At 36.2% G+C, this 13,525-nt stretch overlaps 1 protein-coding gene across 1 annotated transcript in view; it reads right to left on the reverse strand.

Annotated features, from left to right (window-relative positions):
• Positions 1-2,162: 2,162 nt before the first annotated feature.
• LOC131950923 (transcription factor LBX1) overlaps positions 2,163-13,525 on the reverse strand; it is a 48,889-nt gene continuing 37,526 nt past the window's right edge. Inside the window, exon 2 of the mRNA XM_059313137.1 lies at positions 2,163-2,928. Coding sequence (XP_059169120.1) covers positions 2,225-2,928 — 704 coding nt within the window. The 3' untranslated portion in view covers positions 2,163-2,224. The remainder of the gene's footprint in view (positions 2,929-13,525) is intronic.

The raw sequence follows: 13,525 nt of genomic DNA on the forward strand, positions 1-13,525 counted from the left end.
TCGCCCCCGACCCCCACCCAAGCTCCTGCAGTGACGGTACTAAAGTGTATACTATCCACCACACCGTCAAGTAACCAGCCTCTTCCATCCATTAACATTTGAGACATTATCAAAACATAATGTAATACCAACAAACTGGTGGATAAAAAAACGAACTAATTTAACAAATAATTTAATGAGTGTATTTTTCATCTTCACAAAAAACATCATAAACATTGAAATTGAGTATTGTCAAATGTAAACAATGAAGAAAAACATAGTATGCGTTAAATCATCACTTAACATCTTGTTACATTACATATTAAGCAGCCACATCGATACATAGCTATAATTTCTACATAATTATTTATTTCCACGACACATAACGCTGGACAGTAATGCTAACATACACTGGGATCATACATATATGATTAATTAAGGGTCAGCATTCACAGACATAATAGACCTTAACCTTTTGACAATAAGCCTAACATACGTGCCCAAAGCCTAACATAGCGCCCTAAGCCTAACATAAGTGCCCAAAGCCTAAAATAGTGCCCAAAGCCTAACATAGTGCCCAAAGCCTAAAATAGTGCCCAAAGCCTAACATAGTGGCCTAAGCCTAACATACGTGCCCTAAGCCTAACATACATGCCCTTAGCCTAACATAGTGGCCTAAGCCTAACCTACGTGCCCTTAGCCTAACATACGTACCACAAATACAGTTGATAAAACAATAAACAAAGTGAAGTACAAAAAAACCAAAGTATTTTAAGTCAGTTGGTTACATCACATTGTAAGCAACAACTGAACATCAGAGCATAAAAAAATAATGTACTGTACAGTATACACACGCGTCGAAATATAACAGGAGAAATCATGACTCCATTCAATTAATTATTAAAATTTATGAGGCAGAGAATATTTTTTTAAAAAAGAAACATGTTCAAACGTCTTTTGTTTCCTCAATCACACACATTATTTAACATACACATTTTGTTTAAGATACAGGTTTTCGATATCTTAAAGTTATCTTATCAAACATTATCTGTCCCCTAACATTTTTTCCTGACTTCCACACTCCCCCCCCCCCCCCCCCTCCTCTCTTTCTCTTCTCTCTTGCTTATAGACTAAATTAGCTTAAAATGTTGACAGCAATTACAATACATTATTGGGGAGATTGCTATATTAAAAATGTATTTTATCGTAAGAAGTAGTAACCTGTAGTTCTTCTGATAAATTTTAAAATTAATTTATACTTTTAGACAGACTAACCAAGGAACGACTATCTGGTCACGACTATATCAATCGAACCTTTATTTTCCAATACTTAATCAAGCCAATCTCAGGACCTATGGGTACGTAGTCGTGCGCTCTACTCACTAGCCACGGGAGATAGGAAGGTTTTCGGAATTGCAACTGAAATTTTAATTTTATCATCAATAAAATATATTTTAAATGCCGAATTGTGATTCTATCAGCTAAAAATGTAATCCATAATTTCAGAAAAACAATAGAAATAATGAAAGAAAGTGATTTAACGAAACCCACAATCAAGTGAGAACATATTGTATTTTGTTGGGAAATCAATTTACATAGTTCTAGCCGGGTGAGCACATGTTCAGCCGGGCGTGACAAGACCACCGCCACGGGCAATTCAACGAAAGATCTTTAGTTTCTATAAATAGATCAAGCACAGCGCACATTACGCGTGAGAAAACAGTGCCGAGCAACATTTAAACACACTATCACATCATGAAATGGTGAGACAAAAAACAGTGCATGTTTCTAACGTGGGGGGGGGGGGGGGGGGTGATCGTATGATGCTAATGCATGAGGGAGGGGGAGTGTATTGACTCCACCCTCCCCACCCTCACAGCTAAGAGGGACATTTTTTTTACAATAGCAGAGAGAACAAAAAAACAACGTGTAAGTAAAATACAATAATTATTTTATAGTTTGGCCGTTCTAAAACTGTTATCGCTAATTAAAACGTTTATCACTCTCCTGTACACAAGCCGCTAATGTATATATATATATATATATATATATATATATATATATATATATATATATATATATATATATATATATATATATATATGTACTTATTTACTTATTCTTACATACAAGTGTATGTTTATTGTCTACGTAAATGTCTGCATTCAAATGTCCATTGAAATAATTGTTTTTAAAAATCATGTAAGTAACGACGAAGTTTCAGACTTGAATATTTATGAATATTTCACGACGCCACCTCCGCCTCTGTCTCGATGGGTTTATCCCGCATCGAGCCCGGGTGGTACTCGTCTCTGATCATCAGGTCACATTTACTTTTCGCCGCGAGCTTATCGTCTGCCCCGCAGCTACTGAACGACGTCATATCCGGTTTGTCCTCGGCGTCGCGCTCGTCCTCGCTGACGTCATTGTCATTGTCATCACAGCACTCGGATTCCATCGGTTGCTCCCCGCGCAGCCGCATGACCCCTGGGTCTTCTTCATCGCTGTGGTCTCCCGGGCTGTGCGCGGGGGTGGCGTCGTCGCTCAGGCTGGCTAAAGACGACGACGAAGGGGACTGCAGACCCCCGTTGTTGAAACTATCCCTCAACGTTTTCTCTTGGACTTTTCTCAGTTCCATCTCCACCAACGACCCGGGAATCGATTTCTGAATCGGGAGCTTCTTCGCGGCGGTGACGTCGTTCTTCAGCTCCTCCAAATCCCGCTTGAGCTTGGCTCGGCGGTTCTGGAACCACGTGATGACCTGGGCGTTGGTCAGACCCAGGCTGGCAGCGATCTCGTCCCGGTCGGCGGGCGTCAGGTACTTCTGGTACAAGAACCGTTTCTCCAGCTCGTAGATCTGCTGGTTGGTGAAGGCGGTTCTGGACTTTCTGCGTTTCTTAGGCGGCTGGTGTTTGCCGAACAAGGCGGCTTGGTCTTTACGTTTGGCGTCTGGAAGTTAAAAACAATGAAATGAATAGAAGTTGAGTGAAATAAAATATAAAATATAATCATTTTTTTTATTAATAGATGGGTTAGTGGAAATAAGATTTTGTAGAAGTTGCAAGGATATGAGTTGTGTTTTTAGAAAAGTCAGAACTTTGAAATTTAAAAAAAAAACTCCATTGTAAGTACATTGTTATTCAAATCTGAGGAAGAAAATGAGTTTGTGTGTGTGTGAGTTGCAGGGTTATTCAGATTTTTTTTCGGAGAATAAATCACTGTTATTGGTAGCTGTGTTTTTCGATAAACAATAGGGCTGGTAAGTAGGTCACCAACCAGTTCTATTGCTCAATAAAACCTGCATGAGCCATAGAAAAGGTTGGTGACCTACTTACCAGCCCTATTCCCAAAGTATAAACATTATATAACTATTATGTAAATATGTGAGTGCATGTCCATATCAGCAGCAATCGGTTGTAAATGGTGACATGGAATATAATATATTTTTTTAAATATCTCGCGTAACTCTATCTACGCCCACTATGGGCTATTAATATACATTTCATTATTACCATAATAATGAGATAGCTCGTCGACATAACCAAAAACATAATTTTCTTGTAAAAACCAACTCTTCAGTTAATTGCTCTTTTTTTTATACCTCACGTAATCACGTGAATATCACACCCTCTAATAAACTTCAGTATCGAGTACATGTTAAATTGTTAGCGTCGATACTTAACCTATTCAAACTTCATAAAAATCTACTTCGGCTCGGTTACCATTTTCGCAGTATCGATACGTTTGATAGTGCACTAGAAAGCACAGGTGCTAGGTATCGTGTTACACTTGTGTATACCGTAGGCAACAGGTTGTTTGGGGTCAGACTTCACCCCAGGGGGCGCATTGCCCCGTGGGGGTCCGGCATTGAAATCAGGTCTGTGAGGTAATTGTAATAAATAAAAAAAATTAATAAATGATAATTTCATGAGAGAGGGACATTAACAAAACGCAGTGGGGGGTTGTCAAAAAGGGGAGCGGAACACGATACTCTCTGTTGGGTTCAATTGTTAATGGATCCCACGATCGTCAAGGTTCTCACGTTATATCCAGCTAATCCACAAATGCGGATCACGGATATAAAGATACACATCTCGTCTGGCATCTGTTACCGTTTTATGTCTGTTATTTTTGGCAGCTTTACGCGAGTAGGTTTATGACGAGCGCAGTGTGAGACCAAATTAATGATATGCTAAATAACCTGTCGTTTCATGCTTGTGACAAGCTTCGACATCGAGAGTGTGAACAATTGAATAGTAATTAAAACTTTTTTTGCTGATAAGAAACAAAAAAATAATTAACCAGGTTATTATTATTCAAGTTTAAAAAAAAAATGCTTGCAAAGTGTAATATTTTTATTATGCGTTATAAAATGTCTTATTTATTATCTGGATTTCAAGGGGTCGGCGTGGTCGAGTCGGTAAAGCTCATGGTTGCTAAACAGAAAAGTCCCGAGTTCGGACCCTTGGTCAGATGAGGCTCGTTAGTTGGGGACAGCCACTCTTCTAGGAGAGACAACTCCAAAATCAAACAACTGCTGCTTGTAGTTTGTTCTTGGTTGGACAAAGGCTATTGAAGCAAATCCAAAAAGAAAAGTAGGCTGAAATCGGAGTCAATGGCCTCAATGGCGCATAACCAGTAGACAGTAATTGTGTTGGAGGGGGTTCCAACACTAAAATTAAGAACGAAGAAGAACAATCTGGATTTCATAAAGTGAAGTATTGTGAAACTGCTATAATGCGTCTGATATTTTTGTTGTAAAAACGTACATAGTTTACCTGTTATTTACTAAATCGCATGTCCCTTACTACTTTTCTAGTATTATGTCTGTTTTTACCACGTCTCCAATATGAAGCATGTCTATTAACACAATTAATTATGAAGCTGAACAGCATGACGAAATCACGTAAAGATCACGTCAAGATAATGACACATAAATACGTCTAGTCACCCACTTTGTGCACATATCGTATTTCTCGACTGCTTTGTGCTTTTCATTCCTCATTACAAAGTACAATAGGTTGGCCAGAAAAAACTGTCATTGCTTGAAAAAACAATTCAATCATAAGGCAGATAATTTTTCAAGTTAATTAACTAGATATTTACGATTGCTGTATTGGATGTTTTATTGCTTTTATCCTGCACTGCATCAATATGGGTATTAAATGGGATCACCGTTGAAAGTATCACGTGATGTGGTAATACGACAAGGATAAGTCTGCTTGGTGATACGAAAATATTTTGTTCAGACTATAATATACACTTTGGAACTTATGGAGGGTTATTTTTTTAAAATTAGCTACGATCGTTGTGTAAAATTAAATATAGTTGACATTGTAAATGAATTATAACGGAATTAATTGAAATCGTAAACTGGTTTCGCAAACTGATTATAATTGTAAATTAATTACAATTCAGCTTGAAAATAAGTTATAATTTACTTTGCAAATTATGCATAATTTACTTTGTGAGTTAACTATAACTGTTATTGTAAATCAAGTATAACTGAACTAAAAAATTAATTGTCATTGTCCAACAGCGTAACACCACCAGTTACTGCCCCTAAATGACAGCTTTTTGTTTTGATTATTTTCACATTATGATAAACAAATGTACAACATATAACACACACAGTAGCGTAAAATTGTATTATATAAACATTTTATATCGCAGTATCCCAAACTACTTAATACTTTTTTTGGAAACTATACAGATAATTATATCTAATTGATACTTTTTGGAAACTATACAAATATTTATAACTAATACAAATGAATAATTCAAACAACTTAATACTTTTTGGAAACTATACAAACAGTTGTTGAACGACGAATGAATGTGTAGGGTGTACATGAAGGGGTGGGGGGGGGGGCAAGCTCAGATTTTAGTATCACTTTTCACAATTCAGATTTATTGTAGCCGACACAGTGGGAGAGAAATGTTCAAATCTAATTCCCCATCTCCAGTGAAATAGGCCAGCCTCGATCTGAAGTCAACAATTTATTTGTATGATTGCAAAGGCTTCACTTCTCTCCACCCCCTTCATACACACACACCGCTACAAGGAACCCACCTTAAGATAGCCCCAACAGATAAAACACAAAGCTAAGATTTGGGTGCTCAATACTTCAAGGAATTGAGTAAAATCTTCCCCCCACTTTTTATTTTTAAGCCGCCGCGATATTTTTACACCGCGCGATTAGTACAATAATAGTGAAATATGATTCGGGAATTCCCGTTAAAATTGAGCGGTAATCCCTTCGGTTTTAAGTGTTTTTTGATGATTTTATTTTATTCGTGTTTTCAGCTGCTTCGGTACGGGGTAGATCCTAAGTGGACTTAAGGCATATCGCTTGATCGTGTTCGTTAACACAGGGGGGAGAAATACTGCAGATCATTTCGGTTAGCGGTACAACGATATCAAATTTCTGTTATCGACGATTTATTTACGACAGAGGTCGGCAGCAGTTCTTTTTTTTTTTTTTTTCAGAGAAGAGCCATTTTTATTTTTATTATCTCTGTTAAAAATCTGCGCAGGAGCTGAGTTTAAAATTTCATTGAAGTTTGGATAATTTAAATTGTCGGTTTCAAAGTTTTAAAAAGCTCTGTATATTTTTAAGTGATATAATTATATTGTTAACCTTAAACATATATATTTATATGTATATGTATATGTATATGTATATGTATATGTATATGTATATGTATATGTATATGTATATGTATATGTATATGTATATGTATATGTATATGTATATGTATATGTATATGTATATGTATATATATGTATATGTATATGTATATGTATATACATATATATATGTATAAATATATATTTATTTTTTTATATATATATATGTATATATATGTATATATATCTATATATATATATATATATATCTATATATATATATATATATATATATATATATATATATATATATATATATATATATATATAAATATATATATATATATATATATATATATATGTATATATATATATGTATATATATATATATATATATATATATATATATATATATATATATATATATATATATATATATATATATATATATATATATCAACGGTATCGTCTGTTGAAGTGGATATATGATCTCTCGCTTGCGTCGCTCGGTAAAGTTTGACATTTGAAGACTTAAGCCGTTCACCGTGAAGTGAAGTCGTTGAACCAGGCACCAGAGGGTTCAAGACAAGAGCCCTCGCACGCAGTCGTCAGATTGTTCTCGGTCACGCCATGGAACCTAATTCAGCTGAGTGAAGCACAATCGTGTGCTGCTAAATTGGGCCGAAACACAACGCCAAGTGCTTTGGACTTGTATGTATGGTTCGTTTCTCGGGGGTAACAAATTAAACTTGAAAATGTATATGACATTTTCGTAATTAATACATGTGTGTTCTGTGCATTATATATATATATATATATATATATATATATATATATATATATATATATATATATATATATATATATATATATATCAGCGAGAGTTACGCTACCTAGGAGCCACAAAGGAATAAGCAAAGTAAATTGAAGTGAAATATTAATTAAGTCATTAATTAATTAAAATTAATAAAGCGAGCGAGTCTGTATTACCTGAATGAAATGAATGATATCACATACACACATACAAAAAGAAAATGCAGTGTACCCACAAGCCCAAAACTATACACATTTCTTTTTTTCAATTAAATAATAACAATAAGAAAACAATATTGTATTGTATATTAATTATTATCAGTCATATATATATTCTCACTGGTCTTTAGACAAATTTTTACGCTTTGATTAAGTCTTTACAACGACCGTGATAGAGAGAACTATCACAACTATCGTTTTGCATCCTCAAGACCGACTTCTCTATACGTGACGCACTTTTCATAATTAGAACTGCATTAACGGCTCATTAAACATCAGCATATTTTGTTTCAGTTTAGCTCCGTGTGCAGGTGTTGATGCAACCTGATCTTATCATTCCCATCTAGTCATAATAGAATGATCGTAAAGTTATTTTTACCTACACTAGTACTTAAAATATAAAATAAGTGTTGGTTGTATTTTATTTTGGAGAATCAGAGAAAAAGGCTAAGATCTTTTAACATTGAATGAGTTTTTACTTTTTTGACTTGTCTTTCTTAGTCTCACTTTTCTTCCTATTTCAGCAAATGAGCTATTTAAAAAAAAAATAGGCCTTCCAAGCTTTTTTCAATAGAATATAAACCATTTAAAAAAAAACAATTGATAGTATTAACATATGCGGCTAAGTTTAAAAATGCGGCTATTTATAACATATGCAACTAGTCTAATCATATACATCAAGTTTTCTCATACACAGCTTTGACAATCCCAGCTAATCTGATCATATGCAGCCAGTAAGACATGCATCTATCTTTAGCATATACATTCCTTTTTCAGCCTACTGTTCAGCTCTGCTCCCACTTCTTTCAACCCCCCCCCCTTTCCCTTTCAAAATAAAACTAAACTCTTCCATTCAGCAACCTTCCCTCTAAGGCAGGGGTCTCCAAACTACGGCCCGCGAGGTCCTCTCATCCGGCCCGCGGAGATCTTTTTGTCCACGGAAAAAAACGTTTGTTGGTGATGGCTGAGGAACTTTGCCCAGAATAATCAAAGACATTTCTGGAACTAACTGGCCCCCGAATTGAAATTTGATAGTTAATGTGGCCCTCGGACTGAAAAGTTTGGAGACCCTTGCTCTAAGGGAAAAATTTATTGTGCATCGTGTATTTTGTGTGCGCGGTGTTCTAAATGTCTAGTTGAAGCATAATAATATTTGTATTTTTTTTTAAATGACTGCGCGGCTGTTGAAAACTACTGCGTGGCCGCGCAACCGCACAGCTTAAAGGGCACACACACCATCCCTCTAACCTATCGCGACCATCTCCAGGGCTCAACCAGGTGATAAAATATTTGTCGTAAGGTCTTAGCTACGCCGCACGGCCATATATTTTTTTTATCAACTGCTGAACAATGACGTAGTTTTAAAGTCGTCAGTTTCATAGGGGAACCTGAGCCCCCATTTAAATGCTCCCCCAATCCCCAACTGTGATTGTTACCTCCCCCACCCCATTTTCGTTTTTGAAACTTTCCGTGAGTTGATGTCGTAAAACATGGCCGGGTTGTTGGAGAGGGTGTGTGTGTGTGTGTGTGTGTGTGTGCGTGTGTGTGTGTGTGTGTGTGCGTGTGTGTGTGTGGGGGGGGGGGGGGTAAAACAAACTTATACTGTTTTTTTAATAGTTTTTTTTAGTAACGGGTGATTTAGCCTGTAATTAAATGGAGCTCTTCATCCAAGCAAATAAAGAACGGGCTAATCTGTTTGCATCCTGATAAAAATAGTGTGGTTTTTTTTGTGTACTGTTTTGGGGTGATGTAATAAAATAATCATAAGCTTAAAAAGGATACTTGACTTATTAAAACGTTGTAATTGATTTAGATAACCAGCGATTAATGTGTATTAAACAGTTTAGCACCACTAAAATAACAATATAATTAAAAATGGATGACATTCGCTTTTTTAATCAACTAATCAGTTTGTAATATTTAAATATAGGCCTACATCATTTAGATAGGTCAGACTTCATGAAATAATACAGGGGGAGGGGGTGTTAAAAAGTACATTAAAACTTTGTCTACCTTCAAAGGTAATTTTGTCATTGGATATACATGACAAGGTAACCTTGAAGTTTAAAAAAAAATCTAATCCCTTAAAAAAATAGATATCCTATAATTTGTGTATAGTTAACCAGTTCAACTAAAGATCACCTTAACCAGGAATGCGAAGCTTGTCAATCCCTCAGTTATGATTGGATTGAATTGCTTATGAGAGGATCGCTATCTCGTGCTTATATCCGGGTTATAAATAACCTTCGTGTAGCCGAGAGAGAGAAAAAAATAAACTTTGACACGGGGGTACATTGAACACAAAGGGTGCACTAAGTCCGCGTTAATCCCCTGTTTTTAACTGTGTTGGGGTTGGGGAATTAACGCTCGGCCGGTATTCAACACTGACAAACACAAAATTTAACCGGCTAGGTGTTTGGTGTTTTGTTGCTTCAAAATGTTCGTAAAAGGACTTGTATGTGAACTTATAAAAGCTTGTGTATAATCGCATGAAGACTTGCATTTAATCGTGTAAAAACGTTTATATAATCGTTTAAAGAGTTGGATTTAATCGTAAAAAGAATTGCATTTAATTTAACCGTCAAAAGACGTGTATACATTCGTATGGAGAGTTGCATTTAATCGTGTAAAGACTTGCATGTAAACGTATGGAGACTTACGTATAATCCTGTAAAGAATTGCATATAATTGTATGAATACTTGTATATAATCTTATGAAGACTTGCATATAATCGTATAATATGTCTTTATATCTCTTTATTACTGACATTCTCTTTTCTCTGTGGGTTTTTTTCACTCCTATCTTTCTCTTTAAATCTCTCCATCTCCATGTTTCTCTTTTCTCTGACGTTCTCCTCATATCTCTCCCTTTCTCGTTGTGCCACTCTCTCTCTCTCTCCCCTTGTATTTATATATTTACTCCCTTCCCATTATTCCCTTGTTTTCTGACTAATTTTTACCACTGTTTAAAAAAAATATAACTTTCACTACAAGCTGGTATGTCAAGAGTAATGTAGTTAACGCTGTCATAAGCAATAGATCCCATATACTCAGCACAAAATGTCGAAAACTAATACACATGTTTAAATTTTCAACTGAAATTAAGTAAAAATCTAAAAAAAAAAAAAAAAAACAGCAACAAAAAAATAATTTAAAAATTTGAAATATTTTCGAAACCATATGTTTCGAAGTCTTTTAGTTTTATGTCTATGTGCGTATGTGTATGGTTTTTCTTATTATATACCCTACATTTATGAATGACGTCCTTTTGCCACAATTGCGCACATTGTCGAACTTCATGGAATTTTTAAAAAAGTGCTGACTCGACAGGGGCGAACACCAAATCCACCAACAGTTGGACATTCGTCTGTTTGTGTAAAGGGGAAAAACGAATGTTCATCTTCTATACTGTTATAGACTATATATTTCGTAAAACTAATCAAGACTATTAAAAAAAAATCTTTTTAACATATTGTGAAAAAAACTGATTATTTAACAACAAAGATGTGATCATGTGTAGGGGTAAGGTATATTGGTCTCAACGCTGTAATGTACTGTGTTTTAATATAGTAGAATTGGGATATTTTGCAGAAATTCATATACTTGGAAAGTAAGTGATTGAGGTGTTCAAGTAAAATGTCCATTGACTAAAACCTACGTCGACAGTATGTGATAGAGGTATGTAAGTAAAACGTCCATTGACTAAAACCTACGTCGACAGTATCTGATAGAGGTATGTAAGTAAAACGTCCATTGACTAAAACCTACGGAGAAAGTATGTGATAGAGGTATGTAAGTAAAACGTCCATAGACTAAAACCTACGTCGATAGTAAGTGATAGAGGAATGTAAGTAAAACGCCCGTAGACTAAAACCTACGTCGACAGTAAGTGATAGAGGAATGTAAGTAAAACGTCCATACACTAAAACCTACGGCGACAGTATGTGATAGAGGTTGTAAGTAAAACGTCCATTGACTAAAACCTACGGCGACAGTATGTGATAGAGGTTGTAAGTAAAACGTCCATTAATTAAAACCTACGTCAATAGTAAGTTGTAGAGGGATCTAAGTAAAACCTCCATACCCTAAAACCTACAGCGACTGTATGTGATAGAGGAATGTAAGTAAAACGTCCATTAATTAAAACCTACGTCGACAGTATGTGATAGAGGCATGTAAGTAAAACTTCCATACACTAAAACCTACGTCGACAGTATGTGATAGAGGTATGTAAGTAAAACGTCCATACACTTAAACCTACGTCGACAGTATGTGATAGAGGTATGTAAGTAAAACGTCCATTGACTAAAACCTGCGGCGACATTATGTGATTGAGGTATGTAAGTAAAACGTCCATACACTAAAACCTACGTAGCCGCCTCTGAGTATCCGTACACTCCGTATAAAGACGTCGTCCATACCCCCCCCCCCTTCCTCTCCCCCACGCATCTCCGAGAGGCAGGCTATCAATCTTGTGGTAGGTAGAGGGGAGGGGGGAGGGGGAGAGTAAATGTGGCGCGTTGCCTCAAATGGGCCACGCAGGGCTAATAGGGGGGAGGGCCGAGCCTTTCATGTCTCGTTCCGAGTTGTCAGGGGGATCAAAGGCGGGCGTGAGGGGTAGGGAATGGTGATGTATGAATCAGAGGTCGATATGACAAGTCTCACTGGCGGAGATCATGTCGGGGGGACTGAAGACAAAAGGTGACCAAACACTTAGGAATGTGTTCAATGAAGCACATCGTAGCAAGACTGGGTTTTTGTTTCTTTCTTTCGTAAAACGATACTAATACAGTAGATTACTGATCACTGTTGTATTAGTTGTTTTTTTTTTTTTTTTTTACTAAGTTCAATGCGTAGTCTCAATTCAATTTTTTTAAACAGATAACCCTCAGATTGTGGTTTATTATTATTATTATTTTTTTTTTTTAAATTTTTTTTTTAAGTTTTGGAAAACTGTTGTTTTTAAATTGAATAAGTTTTAATTCTTAGTACAAATGCTGGGTTTTGAGGATATTTGGAACACAACATTTTTTTACATGGTATTGCTTAAAATTTAAGCTATTGTATCCGATTTTTTGGGTGGCCGGAAAGAACCGCAACGGAAAAAAGCGCAACGGAAAAAAGCGCAAATCAAAAAGCGCAACGGAAATAAGCGCACACGGAAAAAAGCGCAAAGAGAAAAAAGCGCACACAGAAAAAAGCGCAAAGAGAAAAAAGCGCAAACGGAAAAAAGCGCAAAGAGAAAAAAGCGCACACAGAAAAAAGCGCAAACAGAAAAAAGCGCAAACGGAAAAAAGCGCAAAGAGAAAAAAGCGCACACGGAAAAAAGCGCAAAGAGAAAAAAGCGCAAACAGAAAAAAGCGCAAAGAGAAAAAAGCGCACACAGAAAAAAGCGCAAACAGAAAAAAGCGCAAACGGAAAAAAGCGCAAAGAGAAAAAAGCGCAAACGGAAAAAAGCGCAAACAGAAAAAAGCGCACACGGAAAAAAGCGCAAACGGAAAGAACCGCAACGGAAAAAAGCGCAACGGAAAAAAGCGCAAATCAAAAAGCGCAACGGAAATAAGCGCACACGGAAAAAAGCGCAAAGAGAAAAAAGCGCACACAGAAAAAAGCGCAAAGAGAAAAAAGCGCAAACGGAAAAAAGCGCAAAGAGAAAAAAGCGCACACAGAAAAAAGCGCAAACAGAAAAAAGCGCAAACGGAAAAAAGCGCAAAGAGAAAAAAGCGCACACGGAAAAAAGCGCAAAGAGAAAAAAGCGCAAACAGAAAAAAGCGCAAAGAGAAAAAAGCGCACACAGAAAAAAGCGCAAACAGAAAAAAGCGCAAACGGAAAAAAGCGCAAAGAGAAAAAAGCGCAAACGGAAAAAAGCGCAAACAGAAAAAA

This window comes from Physella acuta, unplaced genomic scaffold (genome assembly GCF_028476545.2).
Source record: "Physella acuta isolate Inbredline_101_S28 unplaced genomic scaffold, ASM2847654v3 ptg000788l, whole genome shotgun sequence".
NCBI classification, from domain to species: domain Eukaryota; kingdom Metazoa; phylum Mollusca; class Gastropoda; family Physidae; genus Physella; species Physella acuta.